The sequence below is a fragment of the Hippocampus bargibanti genome, linkage group LG03 (assembly GCF_051943395.1).
Source record: "Hippocampus bargibanti isolate YZ-2025 linkage group LG03, ASM5194339v1, whole genome shotgun sequence".
NCBI lineage: Eukaryota > Metazoa > Chordata > Actinopteri > Syngnathiformes > Syngnathidae > Hippocampus > Hippocampus bargibanti.
Genome location: NC_142736.1, coordinates 18929586 through 18952794, shown reverse-complemented (window position 1 = coordinate 18952794; position 23209 = coordinate 18929586). Strand labels below are relative to the sequence as shown.

Here is a 23209-nt window from a genome sequence, read left to right as displayed (position 1 = left end):
TACAATTTACAACTTTTAACATGACACAAATGGAGATAATAGGTACGCTACAGTGACCTATATTCCACCGAGATTGTTTGTCCAGTGAACCGAGCGCACTCTGTACTCACAGTCGAATATAATTGCATTTTTGTGAAGTATGTAATCGTTTTTCGTGGGATTTTTCCAGCTATGCATGTTATGATGGGGTCAACTGTCCAGAGCAATGGAGAGTGTGGAAAAGAGGTGAAGAAGCGTGTCCAGGCAGGCTGGAGCGGCTGGAGAAAAATGTCAGGTGTGATGTGCGATAGAAGGGTTTCAGCTAGGATGAAAGGAAAAGTGTATAAAACAGTGGTCAGACCAGCCATGATGTTTGGACTGGAGACAGTGCCACTGAAGAAAAGACAGGAAGCAGAGCTGGAGGTAGCAGAGCTGAAGATGTTGAGGTTTTCTTTGGGAGTGACCAGGTTGGATAGGATCAGAAATGAGTACATTAGAGGGATCAGGGAACTCATATTAGAGGCGTTGGAGAGAAAGTCAGAGAGGCCAGACTGAGATGGTTGTCATGTCCTGAGGAGAGAGAGCGACTATATCGGGAAAAGGATGCTGAGCCTTGAACTGCAAGGCAGGAGACCGAGAGGAAGACCGAAGAGGAGGTTTATGGATGTGGTCAAAGAGGACATGAAGGTAGCTGGTGTGAGGGAAGAGGATGCACAAAACCGGGATAGATGGAGGACATTGATTCGAAGTGGAAAAAAGAAGAAAAGAAGAAGGAAAAGAAGAAGAAGATGCATGTTATGATGACGTATACACGTTTCCCTCCATGCTGGTTCTTGAAATTTCCGAATACGACGAGAAACGGGGAAAAAAACGGATTGAAGTTTACGCTCTTTTTGCTAACACTGGTTTATAAAGGTAAGTTGTATTTTTATAACTCATAGAAGTGGTAGAATATATATATTTCTCCATAACTGCCAGGTTTCAAGCAAAAATAAGCATTTGCATATATATTTCTAGAGCTCGCAATTTTCCTTCCTAGTATTCAGTGATAGCCATTTTTGATTTCCGACGAAAATCTGCCTGCTTTCGATCGTTGATATTTGCTAATTCATATTTTGAATCCTTTGTTTTCCGTTCTTAGTTATTGTTATGTTTAGAATTTCAAAAGCTTTTCAATGGTACCTTACTCGTTAATATCTGCCAAACATTAAGAAAGTTATGATAGTTTACAAAGGGACAAATGTCTTCTTGTGCCGGTCCCAAGCCCGGATAAATACAGAGGGTTGTGCCAGGAAGGGCATCCGACGTAAAAGCTTGGCCAAAAGAAACATGCGGATCAAACCTCTCAAGATGGAGGACACTGATTTGCTGTGGTGACCCCTTGAAGGGAAAAGCCGAAAGGAAAAGAAGATGATAGTTTAAAGTTTAAACTATCATCTTCTTTTCCTTTCGTTTAAACTTTAAACTGTAATAAATAACTCATTCACATATTTTCATTTTAACTGTGTAATTAGTCAGAAAATCCCCTATTTACAAAATTTAAAAATGTCATTATTTCCTTATTATGAGTCATAGAACAATAATCTATACATCATTTGAAAGCTATTTAAATGCACTTTAATATGGTATTGAAAAATGTGTGATGATTATTGAAGAATTTTGTCACGTCCCGAGGATAGCTCACTCTCATTTTCAATCACTTCGTTATTGGATGTATTGTCGGATTCCTCCTCATTGCCCCATAATTGTTTAGCATTAATAAACATTATTTCGGGAGCATCACTAAAGTTTACATCCAGGACGTGTGATCTCAGGTATGTCAACAATGCCAATTTGACAAATGCGACGAACTTCAGGAAGCTTGCATCGTCTCCGCTGAGGACCGTGACGCCATCTAGTGTCACTAGACGACGAAAACACCGCGTGAAGCATGGGGGTGAATGCAGATCATTTTCAGTCCAAGCAAGTTATTTAACAGAAATGATAGACGGATCAAACCTCTAAAGATGGAGGACACTGATTTTCTGTGGCGACCCCTTGAAGGGAAAAGCCGAAAGGAAAAGAAGAAGATAGAATTTCTTGCAGGTTTGCTACGAGGATATGCGGTCTGTATTTCACGTTGTCATTGTGGATTAAGGGGCCAACAGGACGAGTTCCACATTAGCCCCAAACTGTGCAAGCATGTGAGGAATTCCAATTACAGCCTGGAGTTAGTTCCACAGCTATTTGGTTTCATGTGTGAGTCCCTTCACTTGAGACTGAGCACGCCTCTTTCAAATCACGCTATCTTGGTTGAATAATGTGCCGTTTTGTGTTAATCCATGACTTGATTCACGGTTTATTCTGAATGCTGAAAATAATCAAGATACTCTGATTGTTCTACAAAGAATGACTGGAATTTAAGATGCATTTCCCCATCATCAGAGTACTTTTTTAAAATCAAATGTCACATCCTGAAATTTAGTTCGTTTGGTTGCAAGTCACATGATTTGGGGACTACAGTATTCTGTAAATAGATATGTGGCCCATTATCCCAAAAGTTTTATCTTCTTCTCCTTCTAATGATACGAAATGCTCAATGCAATTCTCAATAAATTTTCCATAAGATTAATTAATATGACACTACAAGTACGCACTTTGCTTTGAGCCATTGCGGAAAAAAAGCAGGTTGTGCTACTCGACTAGCTGATTGCAATTAGCAGTATGATGTGAGACAGCTTCACATACATTCTGAAGGAAGCGACTAAACATTTTTAGATTTGACAATCATCCTTCAGCTTGTTAACATAGGCAGCAGAAATATAACACATAGCATTTATGTACTATATTCTGCTTTCCTGTACTTTATCTACTTTTTCAATATTATGAGAAACTAAGAATGATTACACCTGATCAAACGTAAACATTACAAAATCAGAAGGACAAATGAAGTCATCATTCAAAAAAATAATAATCTGCTACTCTGCAGTCAATTCAAAATCATTATGCCAGGAAAATCTAGTACTGAATGTGGTCTCATCATACAACTTCTTCGTGGTCGGTCTTTCAAACAAGTAGTAATTTGGTGCATGATATTTGAAAAATACAAACTGATTCAATTCTGAGATATTCCAAATCAATGAATGAACAAGTGAATACATCTTAAGTGGATCATTTAATGGACATTTATTCAAAATTAACCAAGAATGAGCAGTTATAAGAGATGTGATTTGATTTAATTTAAAAAAAACACAGAAGCCAACTGACCATTGAGAGTTGCAAATGTGCAGAAATGCAATGGCGCAGAAAGGATGATACATTGAAGAGTAGCTGACTTCTACAAAGTCAGAAGGGTCAAGCTGCACTCAGAGAGTCGCCTTCTTTTGGGAGAGGTTAATCTTGTCGCCCAAACTCAAAGCCATCCCCTGGAGAACAAATGAAGATGATTTATTGCAAAACAATATTCAGTTGGACCCGCATATACAGTTCCTGACAAAAGTCTTGTCGACTGTATTTACTGTATGTCAGCAAATATGCGAGTCCGTTGGTGCCGAAATGTGAATATGTCAAGGAGTACTGTTTACAGATACTGTCTCACTACACAACAAGCTTCAATAATATAGGATAAAGATTTTCTTTAATTTTTCTGTGTGCTCCTGCAACACCTGTGTTCAAATATCAATTGCTCAAGGGATTAAAACACCACAAGGTCGATTTTAGTCTTGTATCCATCTTTGATGTTTCGTATTGTTTGCAGTAATCCGGCAGGATGCAATTATTTTAGGCCTCTTTAGCACCAAAAAGGGCATTGTGTTCCTGTGAGTTTTCCATCTGGCTGTGTACCTTACAGTATGTATGAAAGCTTTGTTGCATATATACAGTATGCAGTTGGAACAAGTTAAGACTGTAGAGTCACACATTGTCACAGGGGTTCGGCAAAAACTGGCCTTCTTGCATAGGTGTGGCTAAGGGAGTACAAATAGAAACAATTTTGGAGACTAGACGTTCTTCTGTATTTGTAGAATGAGGCTCTATGACTGTATCTTGCTCGTCCTGGCATTCATAAAACAGTTCAATTGAAAATTTGCACTCTAGGTAATTCCTGTTACTATGATTAAGCAAGCACAAAGATAAAAGGAGTGACTTTCACAAGGGAAAGCTATGAGGCTGTTTGATGTGCAAGCACAATTCATTGCGTTTCTTGTTTAGTGAGACAAAATCAATTGATTGTTATGCATTAATGATGAAACCAGTAGTTTAATTTCCAAGACAATTAATGGTGTCGATGCTCATCCTGAAGCAGCAGGGACTCACCTGACTTTTGGCTCGAATGCGTATGTGTCCGTTGACGGGTGCATCAGGTCCCAGGTGGATGGGCTTCTCAATGCTAACATTAGCCAAGGCATCTTCACCAAAGATAGAACGGGCGTAAAGGTTGGCGGCCATGAAACCACAGAAGCCGCATAATGCCTGGTTAATCGGATACAAAGATACAAAAATTTTACACGAGTATTTCAATGTTTCCACCATATGAGATTGATTACTGTATTTTGAAGTGACACAAGAAGACAAAAACAGACCAAACATTGAAATGTTCTCTTGATGTCATGGAAGAATTAGAACTAATTTAAATTTCATTTCGGCAAGAACAAACCTTCTCTGGAGTCAGGCATTTCATGTTTGTGGACTTAAGGATATGTTGGAGGTATTCGTTCAGATCTGTGATGTTTGTGTTCACCGTCACCTACCAGGAGTAAAACAATAATTAATTGGCTGATGCACAAAAATGAACAAAGCTCTCCTTATGTTAAATCGTACAACTCCAGACAGACCGATCGTATGACGGACTAGGCTCCCGCAGAAAAAGCTCACCTTGTTTTCCCACTCAAACTCAGCCCACATCTGTCTAAATTCAGCATCTGTACACGATGCCGGCTGGATGTAGTCCATGATGTCAATGTGGATGTCACTGAGGACAACACAGTTCCTGTCGCTCGCAGCTCCAGACACATCATACACTGGAGACAAAAAAATAACAATCGTACCAGAATGTGAAAGGCCAGCGACTTGAAACCGTTCTCAAAAGTGATTTGTACATGATATACCCCCTTCCCCTCTCAAAAATGGCAGTTCAAAATGAAAAATCCTATTTTAATAAACTGACCAACGGAATGAACTTTTTATAACACTTCATCTACAAGATATCATGGGTGCCCAGAGCGCTTTACAAAGTTTTGCATTTACTTATTTGAAAATGTATCTACTGAACTTGAGGATAGAGGACCAGTCACCCGCCACTGAATGCTAATGGCTGCTGCTTTTTATTTGAAAAAGTTTTCCTTTTGATTTTAACCAGGATCCTGCTCCACAATGTCGCCTAAAGTTGAATGAGGGTTCATGATGGGCTTCATTGCTGCCGAACATTAGTTAGCAAACTGACTATTCACACTGCATACATGCTCATCCACTTCTGGGTATATTGCTTGAATGGATTCTCGTCTACACAAAACACATGTGCACGCCCTTTGTCATACATCCTGAGCTTCCTCATTTTAGTGACAACAAAAGGAAAATATTACAAGATTCATTTAGATGCAAGGGTAAAAATAAAGGGATGTTTGCAAACTCTCATTCAATAACCATAAGTTTTGCACTGCCTTACAAACTACACTATTTATTATGTTGCAACTTTAGTCATTTTAAGGGAGTGCATAGGAGAGCGATGTACTTTTTTAGGTCCTTGGCGTAAAAAAAATGAGAAACATCATTTGAGATATGTCCAAGTGAATTGTACATTTTTCTTACCTATGTTGCCAAAAATTATGCCATTTTCAGTCGAAGCCACTTTGACGTTGGCCTTAATGTTAGCAAAGTCATGGGGTGCCAGAGTAAGCGGGGAAGGCTTTTCAACCAGCTTGAGATCACCTGCGGAAAAATTACTGGAATAAGGGAAGCGAGGCAATAAATCTAAGACAACTTGAACAGAATTTACCAAGAGTAGCGAGCTCAAGAGTACAGTTCTGGAGTGTATCACTGGTTTGATTGACCACCAGCACATCCAGCACAATGTCATACTGGTTGACATGGACATAGGCTTCGGCATACACTGGATCCGAGAAACCTGTCAGCTGGGTCACCTAAAAGGGTAAATTAAAGAAAAATGTTTAAAGATTGTTGCACGTTCGTGATGAAAGCTGTTATTGACCTTGTCAAGACTTCTATGTGCCTGCGAAGCAAGCAATAGATACCTTGTTGAGTTTTGAGGCCAGCGGATCTGAAGCCTCCTTTCTTTGAGTGTTGCCCATAGCAGCCAACAGACTGAGCTGGAACTGGTCCTCCTGAGAAGTCGTCTCATTTTTGGCCATGAGCTGCATGAAGGAGATCGGGTCGTCGGCTTGCACTGTCACATTACGCTTCTCAGATTCTTTCTGGTATGGGAGAATAAGAGAATATGAATTTTTTCCTGCCTGACTGCTCTTGAAAGAGCTAATACAGTAAAGTCTCGTTATATCGATATCGGATATATCGATAGTCCCGGTTATATCGATACTATTTCTATGCACGCACGGAGAAAATTACATGCAAACAGGGTCGGATATATCGATAGTCCCGGTTATATCGATATTTTTTTGGACTCCCTTGAATATCGATATAACGAGACTTTACTGTATTTTGCTCTTTGAAAATATTACAAATGACATTACCCAAAGAAAGAGGGCAACCCATTTTTTCAGCAGAAATTAATGTGTTTAGAGCTTTTCCTCTGCTTTTTTAATTAGCAGGAGTACATGGTTTGATTAAAAAAAATATGTTCTGAGCGAATTCTGGATAAAGTAAGTTTTAGGAAAATAAAGCCCATTAATCACTTGAGCCCAATAATCACTTGAACACATTCCTTTTCCTTTTGGGACACATTAAAATATGAGCACCATTTACTCAATTTGTAGCTTTGGCTGAAAGTTTTTTTTTTTTTCACAAGGCCTTTGCCACTAGTGATTTGTTTTTCGTACAATGGTGACACACTGATGATATACATATGCACACTCTGCATGTCTGAGCATGTGTCCAAATATAAGTTTTTCAAATTTCAACCTGTTGGCATTTCTCACCCTTGTAATTGATTTGACAATTTGCGATTCACCCATAATCTTTCTTCTACTCAAAAACAGTGGTGGTCTCAAATATAAACCAATGCAAAACTGCCATTCACCCATTGAAAAACAGATGACAATTATAAACGTTAGTGGGAATAAATGCTTAGTGGATGGCTTCAGATTTAACTGATGATTCCTATTCGGATGAGAAGCAAAGCATTAAAGAATCTGAACAGTCTAGTTCCGATCAATGTTATACCCTGAGAATATAATAGTCTGGCTGAATCAGAATATTCACAGATTTCAACTGTCATCAGAATGGAGTCAAAGAGCCATTACCTTCTGTGACAGCTTCTCCTCCTCCAGTCGGACAGTCAGCATATGTGACAGGGATTTGCGGCACTCCTTGTTGAAGATGTCATTCATGAGGGGCGAGCACTCTGACAGGACCTTGAGGCATAGGGAAATTCGGTCCACATCGTCGTCTGTAATTGGCTTCTTCGGTAGTGAAGACTTTCCCAGGTGTAGCACGGTGACCATGATCAACATGGCCTCTGCAACAAAAGACTAATAAGGAAAGTGTGGTCAGATGGACATGGATTATGTTTCATGACAATAGCGGGGTTGTCCTGTCTTTGGTTTTAAGAATCCGCCGATAACGGGTCCTGGTCTGATATTTAGGCAACCAAAAAAAAAAAAAAAATCATTGTATTTTTTTGTTTAACAGAACATAAGATTGTGTAATATAAAACAAAGCTATTATGTTGTATTTAGCATGCATATTAGCACATTAGGATTATTTTGTGGATTTTTGATCTGTTCAGATAATGAATAAAACAATGTTTTTCACCTAATACCGGATCAGTTGAAATATCATGTATTTGAATCAGGACATCCCAAGAGATGAGGCAGAAAAACTTACATTTTGTTTCTTTTGGTCATGGACAATAGCAACGTAGCGCAAAGCCACTTTGGTCAGGGTGGTGGCGAGAGAAGCAGCCACATAGAAATCACCATCCATCAGGAAGCCCCTGAGTGGAGGCCTGAGGGGCAAGAACACATGATGGGTGGCCTAATAAAATAAAGGGCACACATTTTCCAAGTTGGGTCTTACCTATCCTCATCTTTTTTGGAAGGCCTGGAGGAGCTGAGGGCGCTCTGTGTCACATAAGTGCCCATCTCTGTCACAAGCTTCTGAGCAGGAGCAGCACTTACTTCATCCTCGGTCTTCAACTCTCCTGTCTCTTTCTTGATTTCATTTTCCACTATAGGAATCTGTGTCATTAAAGAACATGTCAGATATTTGTCATGAATTTTGTGAGACCTACACAACACCTTATGGAACACGCGTACCTCTCCCAATGATCTGCGAACTTCTGTCATCACACTATGGATGTCTTCTTTTGTGCTGCAATATTCACCCAAGATCCATAGTGCTCCTCTGTAGATTCTGTAACATGAGGGACATGGTCTATTTTTACTTCTCCATACACTCTAAATCTGTTCATGCTTGTGCTGCTGCGTCCTAAGTACATTCTAGACACCACGTAAACTGGAAAGGCTTGCACATAGAATTGTAAAACCAGAAATGCTCAACTTTCTGACCATAGTAAAGTTTATCATTTGTGCACTTCCTTTAACTTATCAAATTTTATTAGCTGATGAGACTGAAAAAAAGTATCTTCTGCTTCACATTCCCCAAATGATGAAATCAATTCATATGCATTTTATGGCACTTCTCATCGATCAATCTATTTTCCAATCCCCTTATCCTCACAAGGGTACCAAGGGTGCTGGAGCCTAACCCAGCTGTCTTTGGGCCGGAGAAAACCCACACAGGCGCAGGGAGAACGCAAACTCCACACAGGGAGATCTCAGCATGGATTGAACCCCTTATATCTGCACTGAATCAGGACATCACAATGCCCCTGGGACGTGAGGTGTTCCGAGCATGCCCCACTGGCAGGAGACCCCGGGGACGACCCAGAACACGCTGGAGAGACTATGTCTCCCAGCTGGCATGGGAACGCCTCGGGATCCGCCAGGACGAGCTAGAAGAAGTGGCTGGGGAGAGGGAAGTCTGGGCTTCCCTACTGAAGCTGCTGCCCCCGCGACCCGACCCCGGATAAGCGGAAGAAGATGGATGGATGGATAGATATCTGCACTGTGAGGTCGATGTGCTTATCACTGGACCAACGGGAACTTTTCATGCTATACATAACACAACTCAAAGTGTTTTATGTGAATTTCAATCAACCCTTCATATCACTTGTCAGCAAGTACACAGATACACATACATAGCAGTTCAAATTAATCCTGGGATGACTATCGACACATTCAGCCACACAGATTGGTTATTGGTTAAAAATATATCAGTAATAACATACCCCTCCAAATAATAATAATAATGTTTGATAATAAGCTTATATTCAATTGCCTAGAGCCTGTCTCACACTGATGGGCAAATATTTGTGAGTGTGGGATAAAGTTCACGTTCATGTCAGGGTCCGCTCAATGCCACCAACATCCAACATCATTTTTAATCTTTTTGTCACAAAGAAATAATATGAAAAATTACCTTTTTCGTGTACCGACATTGGGTCAAATGTTTTATTTAATGTAAAGGTTGTTTTAACCTTGAGAGCTCCCTTTCTCTAATCTAACAATATTGACGAAGGGTGACATTCACTTAAATGTCATCTACGGAGTCAAGTTTGTGCTATCTATGATGGAGGATTTTATAGTGACGAATAAATTACAGATATCGTGTGAAAATGTGCCTTGTTCCTGTGTGAGGTGGAAAATAGAACAGCGGTTGTTTCTGAACATGACGATCTCACCAAGTAAATGATGTGCATTTTACTTATAAGGCTTAATATTGCTATTTTTTTCAAGTAACTTCTGATAGTAAAGACTTACTTGACAGTTTTAATAGCATGAAAAACTTCAAGCATCTTTTCAATGATAAGTGGTCTCAAGATGTCAAATCGTTGAATGGCTTCTCGCACAAACTCCAGCACATCAGCTGCAGCTGCTTCATTGGTGTCACTTAAGAATTCCATCAACTGAAACGGTATCACACATTATTGATACCACTGATGCATAATCAAAAATACAATCCTCAAAAGAAAGCTCACCACAGGAATGACATTGGCCGCCATGTCAGGGAAGCGCACACTACAAAAGTGAAGAGTGCGCACCAAGAGTTGCCTGTATTTGTCTGTGTCTTCATGTTCAGTGACATTGTTTGTCTTGATCACCTCTTTCTTCAAAACTATCACCAACTGAAAAGGAACACAATTACATACAGTCAATTGGAAACGGCATCGACTTAAAAACAAAACACATACGACTCGACAATACCTCTTCCACGTTGCGCGATGACACGAGATCCAGAGCCAACTGCAAGGTCTTCTTTCTCACTTCCAGGTCAGGAGTGCCGAGAACACGTAGGATGTCCATCACAAGGTCCTGAGTTTAGGAGGCAGGGGTTATTGGCAATGACAAAGGTGTGTAACACATTGGCACCGGACATTAAACATTTTCTTGTACACATTAGTACATTGTTCCAAGTCAACATCCGTATAAGCATTCATGTTAGTAAGCATGTTTATGAATCATAATTTGTTTGTTAACCATAAGTTTGGGAAATTATCACCCACAGCAACTGAAATGCTTTTGTTTGACTTTGTATTACACAGGGCTGAGAATGGAATATGAGAAAAAAAGGCACATATACTGTGTGTGTGTGTGTATATATATATATATATATATATATATATATATATATATATATATATATATATATATATATATATATATATATATATATATATATATATATATCGGAATAAAAGTCTATATATATGTAATTTCAACAAAATGTCAGAATGTATTATTTAAAATACAGTAAAGTCTCGTTATATCGATATCGGATATATCGATACTATTTCTATGCACGCACGGAGAAAATTACATGCAAACAGGGTCGGATATATCGATAGTCCCGGTTATATCGATATTTTTTCGGACTCCCTTGAATATCGATATAACGAGACTTTACTGTAACTTTGTGATCATACTCACCATTAATATGGATGGTTTTCTCTTCCTCATGATTGGTAAAATATCCAGCCAAACTATCGGAATAAAAGTCAACTTGCCGGGTACATATATGCAAGGTTTCTGCTAGCTAGCCTGCACACTGCTCATTAGCTTGCACGCCTGCTTTCTGCTGCCGCTCACAGTAGTATATTGATGCTAACGTTAGCATGTGGCTTGTCATAGTGCCACTGACATTCGACTGTTTCATCGATGGTATTGTTTTCTTGCAAATTAGAATCTATCAAATTATAACCTGTTCTCTCCACAAAGGAAAATCCTTGGGTCCATTCGGCGTCAGTGTCATCCAATAAAAATTGCGCTCTCCGGCAACACAAGCCGAAACAGCTAATGAACAGCGAAAAAGCGAGAATACATATTTAGTTTTATCTGGTCATTTTAGTCTGAAAAAGTCGGAAATCCGTCAATCGGCGGAAAATTTGCATCCTTAATTACAATTTATTGAAAAGCATGACGCTAAAGTTATCCCAGAATTTATAAATTACCTGGAGTACACGCTCGTGAGTGGGATGTTCCTTTAGCTCAATCAGACGATCAAGGACGATCAGCTTCACATTGTTGTCACTCTCTTTTATAATCAGATCAATGTAGCACTGGGCGGCGGCCTGTAAATTATATACAACGTGCAATTATAACCCAAGCATAAAATATCTGTCCGTTTCCTAGTATACTATTAAAGCAAATATTTGTCATAAATCATCAATGTACCTTAATAGCCGTGGGTGCGCTGGAGAGAGTTACAAGGGTGCCAGCTGCCTCATACTTAACAGCCGGGCTGGAGGATTGTAGCAGGTTGTAGATGCATCGTATGAAGCGGGCGCGCTCAGAAGGGTTTGCGTGACATACCTAAAGGATTAAGACACCACGTTTTTCAGGGTACGAGGTGATGAGTTTGCTTCTCTTGCGCACTAGGACATAACTTACTTTGTAAATCAGCTCGACAATGACTAGCTGGAGAATGTCTCCAAAAGTATGAACTTGATCAATGCATGTGCTGAGGTAATCGAGAGCTCGTTCCTAGAGAAAATTAGTTGGGTCATGACTGGTTGTGTCCAAATGACTTGCAACAATGATTGTTAGTTTGATGTGTCATTAACCTGATCTGCATGAATCAACATCATGAAAGCATTCCTCTTGCAGCTCGCGTCTTTTTCATTAACAAGGAAATCATGGATCAGCTCGGGAGCATCCGGGATGAGATGTTCAAAGTTCCTGAAACATAATTATAAAAAACAGCAGTGTTCCTACAAAAATATATACATGTATGAAGCAATTTCCTCACAAATTAACATTTTCAATGTTTGTGAACCATCTTACGATAGTTAGATCCCACAAATAATATTTGTGTCACTGTGGACAGGCACTCCAATTAAAACTCAATAAAAAGTGCCCTTTAATTTAAATTGTTAGAAATGTATACCTATAAATGGTATAAATGGCCAGGACAGCGTTCCGCCTGACATAGCTGTGTCGATGTTCCAAGCAAGCGCGGATTGCTGGCATGAGAGGCTCAAGCAGTTCCGATTCCTTCAACTTGCACAGGAAACGGAGGGTGGAGCCTCGGATGAACTCATTGGGGTGCTGCAGGTCCTACAATTCAAGTCATGCCTCGGTATTAAATGACGAAAGGATTATCACAAAGACATTGAATTTGTTTTTTTATGATGTGATACAATACTTGTAGTGGATGTGTCATGGAAATTGTGTGATTCGACTATCAACTGCGTCTGTTTTAAAACATTTCATAGCATACCTTCCTGTAGGCGTCACAGACCAGGATCATCTCCTGGAGCAGTTTGCCATCCGGAGTGGTTTTGGGCACAATCTCCCAAAACACAAGCAGTAGTTTTTTGATGGTGTGGTCTTGTAGAGGAAGCACAAAGCGGATTATGGTCATCAGCAGACCGGGCAATTTCTCCCCATTCAAGATCATAATAATCACTTTCTTCAGTGCCTCTGTTTTTGCTTTAATCTCCCCCTTTTCTGTAAAAATTGATGAACAAAACAATAATTAACAGTGTCCAGAGATAACAATATCAGTATGAGAAAAAAATATATATAAATACTTTCACATCTCATTGGACTCCACAAAAAAAAAAAAAAAAAAAGAATCAATTACCAAGATCAGTCTTGAGGCTGACTTCAGAGGGGGGTTCTGAGTCAGATGTGACATTGATCAGAGTGTAGCAGACATTCTCTGCAGCTGTCATTTTGCTGTTGTACTTGGAATGGACTTCAAGAATCCAATTAATTACTGGTTGGATTTTCACCTGGAGTAAGGAGAAAAAAAAAAACTTGATCAGCAATACCACACATAACTAGATGAGAACATCTACGGAGCAGATCGGGGTTGGAACTGAAGATTATTATCATGCATATTATTATCATGAATATGAATATGAATAATTGGTGAAATTGTTTTCTCATCAATTGATTAAAAGACAGGTTATGATTTGGAGATTGATTCGGGTCATAACATATCAGTCTGCTTTTGCGGAAATCTCAGAACACTTTGAGAAGGAAAAACTCAAAGATGTTGACACGTTTAAGTAAAAGATTTCTGGTGCATTTATTAAGTTTCAAAATAAGTGGCGATTCATGCGATAACCCATTAGTTGTTGAACAGTTGTTGCATTAGTAAACTTGTAAAGCGGACGAGTTGACAACAAACGTTTAACGAACATGATCAGACAAAAGAAGCATTTGCACAGCTAAATTAAAATAAAAAATGTGCGGTTACGTTTTGAATCGCGCGAAATAATCGTCTTTTTAAAATACTGTGATCTAAGAGAAATGCATTGCTGGCACCGCGAGACTAATAAAGGTACATCCAAACTAATACATCAAGAATCCTTGAGATGGTGCTCTGTGGGATGTAAAACCAAGTAACATTTGATCGAGAGTGTTTTTATTGTTTGTCGGCTAATGGCATGTCTAAAAGACGAGCGAGTCCAATGTAAAAATACCATCGATCAATTTACAGGCAGTAAAATTATGACGACACACAGGCGATTTACCTAGTATATAGCGCAGTAGTGACACATAGTAGGAAAATGAAAATGCGTACTGACCTCAATGCTACGTTTGTATCCGCGCAGTACAACAGCAAACAATGTTTTATCAATTAATGCAAACAACAATTAGTCCCATTCACTGAAATTGACAAACGACAACGGTATCATCAACCAAATCATAATCACTGGCGATCGTCAGTTTCTCTTCTCCAGTGTAGGCCAATGTATTGAAATGGAGGACACTGGTGCTAAAGCTTGCTCGCTTGCTGACACCAAATAAAACCTATCGACGTTATTAGCAGTAGTAGGAAAGGTTGCGTGCACAGTTTACCTTGAACCACCACCAATAGCTCGCAAATAGTCCTTCCTATGGGAGCTGCATCAATTACATTTATAAAAGTCAGTCGGTCTGTTTAGAGACTTGTGTCTTCGTGTCGCCACTACTTCCTCGTGACGTGGAGCCTGGGAAGACTGAGCGCCACATCACTGTTACGGTGTGTCAGAAGGGTAAAATTACAGGAGCGGAAAAAACAAAGCGCGATTGAAACATACGTCTCTATAACACGCAAGACGAGTTAGGAATTTAGGATTGCTCATTAAATTATATTTTTAATATTTCTTCTTATCGAGGAGCCATTAAGGTGGCTCGGGCATTCGAATCAGATGCCTCCTGGAGGTCTCCCTGGTGGTGTTCCGTGCTTGTTCCATGCCCTACCGGCAGGAGGCTTGATCATACGCTGGACTGACTGTAGCTGGCACTAGGACCAGGCATCTCATCCAGCAGATGCACGGGAGGGGGCGGGCGCTGTTACATATATTTCACTGCATTTGCTGTTTTGAGTTAGATCCACTTGTTAGCAGTTGGAATAAAGACGTACTCCAGTCGATCGTGTGTTCTCCTTCCTCAACTGCTACACTATACGTATTCCCAGGTGGTCTGAGAAAGATTTAGGATTCCCAGGAAGGGCTAGAACAAGTGGCTGGGGAGAGGTACGTTGGGCCGCCCTGCTCAAGCTGCTGCTGTGGCGACCCCAGTCCCAATAAATGGTAGAGGGTGGATGGATGGACTAAATATATGACAGTACTGTCACATGATAGAAGCAATTCAGGGCAGGAACAAAACGATGACTGCAAAAACACAACTTTCTATTCTATTGGACTATTTATCCATATACTGTTGAAAGCTGCAATCACAGTACAGTAATCAGTACTCCTAAAATTTGAAAGATTTGCAGGTCACCCCAGTAGCACATAATGCCACTTCAAAAACCTAGCCTACAGGAAATGGCATAATATTGTAATGCCCCTCGGCGTGATAAAGGATGCGCAGTCGCTGGCACAGCTGGTCAGGCTTTTATTCAGCAAACGTTGCAGTTAGCACAATCATACCGGAGTTGTTCTTACGCCACAACTCATGCACAGTCATGCATGCTCTCTCTCGGTCCTCCCTTCTCTCCGTGACGTCATGCTCCACCGACTAGCTCAGCCCCCAAACATGCAATTCACAAGCACTGGACGTTACACGACCCTCCCCTTTATGAAACCCTCGCCCCGAGGGGTCAACAAAAAATCCTCCAGCCGTAGCTGTTGTGGCCCTTGTGTCCGTCTCTGCGGTTGACCTGGCTCTGAGTCAATTCTGCCTCCCGCTGGCTGACCCGGGACACGACTGGTGGAAGGCGCACCGGCTTTCTGCAACCGACCCCGCCATCTGTGGGAAAACTCCAGCCCCGGCTGGTCCCCTGAGCAGCCCGGAGGTTTCCCAAATGCCTGAAATGGTGCGTGCGACTGGGCTTGAAGTCTCTTGCCGGCCGCACACTCCTCACAGCGCCGGCAGGAGTCATCCACGTCGTGTCGATGGTGTCCCCAGTAGAACACTTGGCGGAGCCGTCGGGGGTCTTTGCGCGGCCAAGGTGTCCTGAGTCAGTGCTCTTAAGAGCTTTTGACACGACCACCTGCCATCTCTCTTCCCCAGCAGCAGGTTGTCTCCAGGCATGCTGCAGCACCGCATCCTGAATGCGTAGCACAGCAAACTTGCTCCAAAGCAGCAGAGTCCCATCCCGTCTTTCCAGGGTGGCCTCCTGCCACTCTGGACCCACTGCCGCACCGGGTTGAGGTCGTGGTCCTCTTCTTGCTTTGCAGCCCACTCTGCAGTGTCCACACCCTCTAAGGTGCAGCATGGTGACCCAGCAGCAGCCGCTTCTCCATGCATCTCCAACTCTCTAGATGTTATTGCCCCCTCTGGTGGGCATTCCATCACAGGGCGAGTAACCTCTACCCGATCTCCTGTCGAGGGCAGAGTGGACAGCACTGCTGAAGGGTCTGCTGTGTTGATGGCCACCCCTGGGGTACCCTGTTGAGATGCCGTGATCAGCTCGACATGCTGGCCACCTGGCAGGGTGAGCACCCCAGCCCCCAAGTCCACCACACAATGTGTGGCTTTTAAAAAGTCCCGCCGTCCTAGAATACAGGGGTCACTCACGTCAGCTACCCAAGCTGAGTGGGTTGTTGAGGAACCCCCCAGGGCAAAAACAAATGGCCCTTTGCCCTTTATCTTGGCCGATTCACTAGTCACCGTCCTCAGTTTTGTGCGTGTCGACTTTAAGACAGTTCCTGCTGGAACAACGTCAAGCCTCACGATCGTGACTGAAGACCCAGTGTCCACCAAGGCTGTCCAGGAAACGTCTCCAATCAGCATGCAGACATGACTGGGGTGCCTCATGTCTGTCCAACCCACTGTCATCGCTCCGCATGTGGACTGCAGTTCCCGGTTTACCACTGGAGGGGTCTGCGCTGCCCGGCCTCCAGGGACCCTTTGCCGTTTCAACTTTGAGCACCGCCGCAGCAGATGACATGGCCGTTCACACCCCCAACAGAGTGTGCACGTCGACCACTCCCTTCATCCCGTTGTGCTGGGCGGATATTCAACGCACACAGCAGCTCTTCCACCCGCCCATTGGGGCAAGGTGCTGTCTGCAGTACCCCCTTGACTGCAATCTCCCGCTCTGTAGCAAGGGCATGTGCTTCTCCGAGCGCCGCTGAGTGGGCAAGCTGGACGTGCAGCCACAGTTCATCCGGTCTGAGAGCTTGGATGAACTGGTCACGATCAGTTCATCTCGGACGTCCTCTGGCATCCCAGCATATGCGCGTCGACCCAGGCTCTCGATAGCATGGGCAAGACAGCGTAGTGGATCACCGGGATGTCGATCACGCTGCTTGAACTCGCAGCGCAAGGAGTCTTTCAAATTGAACTCCCCAAAGCGCCGCTGCAGAGCACTCACCAGCGCGCTGTAATCAAGTCTCTGTCCAGGGCTCAGTAGAAGCAGACAGGACGTAGCCTCCTCAGTCAATGAAAGCGCTAACTGCACTGCTTTTACCTTGTCCAGCCAGTTCGATGTGTGGGTCACCAATTCAAACAGTGCCAAATACGCTTCCCAACTTCCTTTCCTGGAGAATTTCGGCGCCTTTATGGAGGGCCACGCGAGACCAAGGGCGCCGCCATTAATGCTCTCATCGCTCCTCGTGCACTTGTCGTAATGGCGGGCTCATGCCCATTCTGGTGCGGATTGCCAGCGTAAAGATGACAACGCTCCATGCCACTTGACTCCGACACATCCATTCCGCATGGCAAGGCCTTCCCCTTTACCTTCTGCCGAGTGGCGTCGTCGCGGAACATCTTCCCTCAAAAGTTGGACGTGCAACGGGTGAATCCGGAGCTTCTGACACCAATTTAATGCCCCTCGCCGTGATAAAGGATGCACACAGTCGCTGGCACAACTGGTCAGGCTTTCATTCAGCAAAAAGTGGAAAGTTAGCACAATCATACCGGAGTTGTTGTTACGCCACAACCCACGCGCAGTTATGCCTGCTATCTCTCGGACTACTCGTTGTGGGGTCTTCCCTTCTCTCTGTGACGTCATGCTCCTCCGACTAGCCCAGCCCCCAAACATGCAACTCACAAGCACTGGACGTTACAATATATTTGGTTTGTTTCCTTTAACCCCATTCTCACGTGGACATAGAAAAAGTATAGTTCATAGTTGAGCTGTCAAAATGGTGTGAATTTTGACATCCACCAGCAGATAAAGCATCTTAAAGGACTTTGAAGTACTGTTTGTGATGTAATACAGGGAAAGAGATGCCCATTTCACAGTCAGATCAGAGCATTGTCATCAAATGGTAAGTAGTTTTGCTTTTTGAATGTTGCTGTGCCGATGACTATTTTGTGTTTGGGAGCCTTTTACTGAGCATCTTCATCTTTATTAAGTTCATAGAGTTGCTTGTTCTATAGCCACATGGTCTTCTTGTCAAGCGCAGATAAATACAGAGGGTTGTGTCAGGAAGGGCATCCAACGTAAATGCTTGACCAAAACAAACATGCGAATCAAACCTCTGAAGATGGAGGACACTGATTCGCTGTGGCGACTCCTTCAAGAAGAAGAATTAATGAACAGTGTCTGTATTTTTAATGTCACATATTTAGCTTACCTTGCAAAATCCAATGAGATAAAAGCGGCACCGTGAGCGATTGGTTACCCCACTGCATTAATGCAGAACACTGGCCTTCCCGTGTGGAATTTGCAAGTTATCCTGGTGCCTGCATGGGTTTTCTCCGGGAAATGTGGTTGAATGTAAGAACATAAAAAGAGGGTCTCTAGGGACTTTAGAAGCCCAGAATTGACAACTGTCAGCAACAATTCCTGATTCAACTACAAAAGAGGGTGAGGGGAAAACAAATCTTTAGGGGCTCAGTATAGCAAGTTGCTACTAATTTGGTAGTGTAACACATATGCTAGTTTGAATAATATGTCAATTTAATGAGATGAAGCACTGCAGGACGATGCCTTCAGAGAAGCGTCCTCCTCAAAACCAAATAGAAAACACTTTGGAATCTTCATACTTCTTTTTGGCTCTTAGAAACACCAAGAGACCAGACTTCTGGGTTGAGTGAACGCTGGCACGTGTGGCTGCCGCTGCTCACCCACAAAACTGTAAAGTGACCTTGAGAGTTTTGAAAGGCACTTATAAATGAAATGTATTATTATTATTATTGTTGTTGTGAATGTAGGTCTCGGAATGGAACATACAGTACCATTAAATGAACAAAATAGAAAGGTGTTAAACCATGTGACATTTTAAGTAGCAAAAGCTAGAAATAAAATCTGAAGTGGACTGGGTGAAAAAAATAGACTAAAAGTGTTTGCGGAAAAAAGAAGTAACAAATACTGTTGGAAAGAGAGTCGCCCTTACTCTTACTCCGCGTGTTTGTTTAATTTCGAACATTGAGGATGTTGGTTATCCAAATACAGGCTGGGAACGATGAACAGTACCTTTGATGTTTTGTTTTTTTTGTTTTCTACAAAAAAAAAAAACATTTATGATTAGAACCATTGTTTTCGAAGCAATGACATTGTTTTCAAAGCAGTGACAGACAACAAATACTTTATTTGCAGTGATCAATCAATTAAAAGTTTTTTTCAGTCGTCATCTGTACTTCTTTGAATGTGTCGGACGTTTCACTCCTCATCCGAAAAGCTTCGTCAGCGAACTAAAGATGTGCTGGTAGTTCTGGTCCTATATATAACCCTAATGGGCAGAAGTGGTGGTGCCAGGCCTCTGCTGTGATAGGTCCCTGCCCCAAAGTTGGGGGGAGCAGTGGACTACTCCCTGCAGTGATCAATGTAATGAAAAATTACATTTCAAATAGTATATATTATATTATATTATATTATATTAGTTTAGTTTAAATTAAATTAAAGTTTACATTTCAGAGCAGCAAAAACAAAATACAGAAGCTGCCACTCTTGCCGTGAGACAACACAAAAGACACAGACATATATTATATATTGATATTCAGTTATATAACACTGTCATTATTAAAAAAAAGTTTTACAATTAACTGTGTCATGCAATTGACCCATCTATCCATTTCAGATGTATTGGACACATATTCGTTGGATTGGCCCCTGTTTAACCCTCGACTCTTGTAATTGATTTGAAAGGATAGACACGTTGGTCTTAATAACACATTCGCGGTTTGGCAACCTTAAAGTTAAGTACAGTACTTGGGGAAATGCATTTAGTTATATTTGGATCTGAGGGTTTTTTTGTTTGTTTTCTCCCCCTTGAGCTCAAAACGACAAGCAACGCCCCTGGCGTTTGTACGAGTGGGGCACGAGTCTCTGCATTGCGAGTTGTGGCCAGTAGACGGCGCCGGCGAAGCCGTTCGTTGTAAAAACAACATATCACCTTCATTCTTCAGTACCACTGCTGAAGCATGTTACTGGGACCGACCATGGTGCACCTTCGTCTTCATGTAGTCCAACGTTAGCGCGACAAGAATTGACCGTTGAGTGGAGCATTGGAGCAGGTTGGACGACGCGTTGCCGTCGTCGAGCTATGGCCACGCGGGAGCAAGGAGAGGCTGCGTACCGTAAAGCGCGGCACCACCACGACGGAGCCTTCAGCAACAGTCCGGATAGCTTCAGGAACGGCTATGTGAAGAGCTGCGTCACCCCCCTCAAGCAGGACCACCACAGGCTTTTTGGGTTCAGCGAAGATCTCCTGGGCTCCAAGGTCTTCAGGGTTTCCGCCGCCTACGTGGGTGCCGTTGTCATTTTGGCTTTTTCCGCGGTGGTCTCTCGAAGCTCGACGATCGACTCGCGGTGGGATTTACGGACTTTGTTGACGGTCTTCTCGCAGTCCGCCAGTCCCCTGTTCAGCATCGGATGTGCCTTTTTCTTCTTGACCTTCTACCTGAGGAAGAGGAAGCAGGAGGAGGGAAGTCACTGGTGGTGGCTTCTGTCGCTGCCGGCGTCGTGCTACCTCGGGGACTTTGTGGTGCTTCGCTTCTTGCAATGGGGAGAGGAGCAGCACCAGATTCAAATAGTGGGCAGGTTGTTGTTCGTGCTGGGATGCGTAGGGCTCCTCACGCTCGTCCCTACGCTCAAACTCAAACACTGCGTAGTCGTCCTGCTCTTTGCCAGTGTGGTGTGGCTGCTTTCCTTCACCAGTTTAGGCGGGCTGCCACCGCTCCTCAGGCCGCTGCTCGCCTGCGTCGCCGGGCTCTGCGGCTCCTTCCTGGGGCTCGGCTTCGACCAACGTTACCCGCCCAGGGACGCTCCGAGCGGGGGCTCTGCCACGGAGGACAAGGTGCCCGTCATCCGAGCCCGGAGACGCTCTAGTTGTGTGTCACTGGGGGAAACTTCAAGCAGTTATTACGGAAGCTGTAAAATGCCCCGGAGACCGTCTTTACCATGTATATCCCGAGAGCAGGTACGTCCGCTGCCGATTCCCCGTTTGTTGTTGTCGCGAGCCCAGCAACAAGGCCCACATGTTCACTTGAGCAGAAAAACATCCCAAGTCGTGGGTTTTTTTTCTAGGAAATGTATAATTGCCTGATAAAGTACATTTGTAACATTTGCAGCAAGGGACTGAAAAGTACTCATGTTCGTATACTGAATCAGAAATACAAATTCTTGCGCGACCTCGGTGAAGTCGAACGTTCTCATGCAAGTACTTTTACGTAAAAGTATGGAATCGAGCGAGTTGAGGTGGCAAAATCACTCTGCTAAAAGCAATAAGACTGATTTGACATATTTACGTCATTAAATTTACAAAATAACCACATTATTACATTGCATTGAACAGGAGTGGCACAAGTATTAAAACGTGTACTTGTAATGGAACTACACGTATCATATTTTAGTATAAGTCGCACCCCCAATGAATGGTGTATTTTGAAAAAATTAAGGCGCACCTTAAATGATAGAAAACCGTTTCCAAATATAATAAATAGATGAACGTTTTTCAAATATAAGACACACCACATTATAAGGCGCTGCATGAGAGGCTGACGTGACACACAACTTCTACAGGGGGAAAGGGAGTCTGTGGCTGCTGACAGTAGTTGCATGACCTTTTGTGGCTCAATATGTCGGTGCGCCTTATACACCGAAAAATATAATACTTTTGTAAAAAACTAGACTGGTTAAAGTAGAACTGATCTAAATTGTTTTGTCAGGTAAACGAGTAACAAAGTGTAGGTCCTGAAGAGAATCTGACCGCAAAAGTGCAACTTAGATATTGGAAAAGGACTCATTCTAGTAAAAATACAAATCAAATGTCCAATGAAATTATACTTTTTGCTTGACAGATTTTGATACATAAAAGCTGAAAAGTAAAAATGTCTGTTTTTCAAAAATGTTAGCACCTACATTGTCCACTAATTCAGCAATGACACACTCACAATCTGCGTACGTTGTGACAAAACTCAACAGGACTTTCTCCTCCATATTGAAGAGATTGTCACTCCCCTCAGCTACAGAGGTTGAAAAAGTAAATAACTATATATATATATATATATATATATATATATATATATATATATATATATATATATATATATATATATATATATATATATATATATATATATATAGTACACACACACACACACACAACATATATTGTGAGAAAAATCACTGTAAGTACGGTATATGTACGTGTTTCATTGCTTCCACCAGTGGCATTGATTGTGAATGCCAAGAGATGCTACGGCTGAGCAAATATGACAAATAAATCAATGAGTCAAGACATTTAATATGGTCAGAATGCCATGGCGCATCATAACACTCCCCAGATAGTATGCAAATATGGCACGGTCTGTGAGGTGCATGTGAGGTGACAACTATCTGATTTGACTGGTTAAGGCCGTGCGCACCCAAACATCCATTTGTTCATCGATCCATTTTTTTGGATCCGCTTTGGATCCCAAAGATTGTGGGGTGTGCTGGAGGCTCTCCCCAAAGACACGCTCAACCTGAAGCAAGCCTATCGCGGGGCATACGTAGACAAACAACCATCCGCGTTTCCGCTCACACGTACGCCTAAGGACAATTGAGAGTGATTCATTAACTTGCGATGCATGTTTTTGGAATGTGGGATGTAACCAGATCACCCGGAGAAAACCCAGACTTGCATGGGAAGCACAAACGCCACACAGGAAGGCCGGACCCAGACTCA

The 23209-nt window shown here is 42.4% G+C and overlaps 2 protein-coding genes across 3 annotated transcripts in view; one reads left to right on the top strand and one right to left on the bottom strand.

Moving 5' to 3' along the window:
• Positions 1–3114: 3114 nt before the first annotated feature.
• copb1 (coat protein complex I subunit beta 1) lies at positions 3115–14677 on the bottom strand. Its single transcript, XM_088992408.1, has 22 exons — positions 14520–14677; positions 13294–13444; positions 12928–13157; positions 12595–12764; positions 12272–12386; positions 12099–12191; positions 11883–12020; positions 11660–11779; positions 10416–10523; positions 10190–10336; positions 9972–10117; positions 8406–8502; positions 8167–8327; positions 7975–8095; positions 7392–7619; positions 6207–6386; positions 5951–6095; positions 5764–5883; positions 4831–4976; positions 4613–4702; positions 4273–4428; positions 3115–3383 (listed from the first exon to the last, which is right to left on the bottom strand). Exons 2-22 carry the CDS (start codon positions 13382–13384, stop codon positions 3324–3326), a joined length of 2862 nt encoding a protein of 953 aa, XP_088848534.1. The 5' UTR covers positions 13385–13444; positions 14520–14677; the 3' UTR covers positions 3115–3323.
• Positions 14678–19373: 4696 nt separating this feature from the next.
• The window catches only part of pde3b (phosphodiesterase 3B), a 55852-nt gene continuing 52016 nt past the window's right edge, over positions 19374–23209 (top strand). The window contains exon 1 of one of the 2 annotated variants that reach the window (XM_088992405.1): positions 19374–21460. In XM_088992405.1, coding sequence (XP_088848531.1) covers positions 20585–21460 — 876 coding nt within the window. In that variant the 5' untranslated portion in view covers positions 19374–20584. The remainder of the gene's footprint in view (positions 21461–23209) is intronic. The other variant, XM_088992407.1, reaches the window with a different exon arrangement.

What these genes read in the sequence shown, in the direction of transcription:
- copb1 (XM_088992408.1), bottom strand. Translation starts at nt 13,384, where the DNA reads ATGACAGCTGCAGAGAATGTCTGCTACACTCTGATCAATGTCACATCT. An exon ending in TTGTCGAGCTGATTTACAAA is followed by an intron (nt 12,021 to 12,098) that starts GTAAGTTATGTC and finishes TTAATCCTTTAG; the next exon opens with GTATGTCACGCAAACCCTTC. An exon ending in CATCGCGCAACGTGGAAGAG is followed by an intron (nt 10,337 to 10,415) that starts GTATTGTCGAGT and finishes GTTCCTTTTCAG; the next exon opens with TTGGTGATAGTTTTGAAGAA.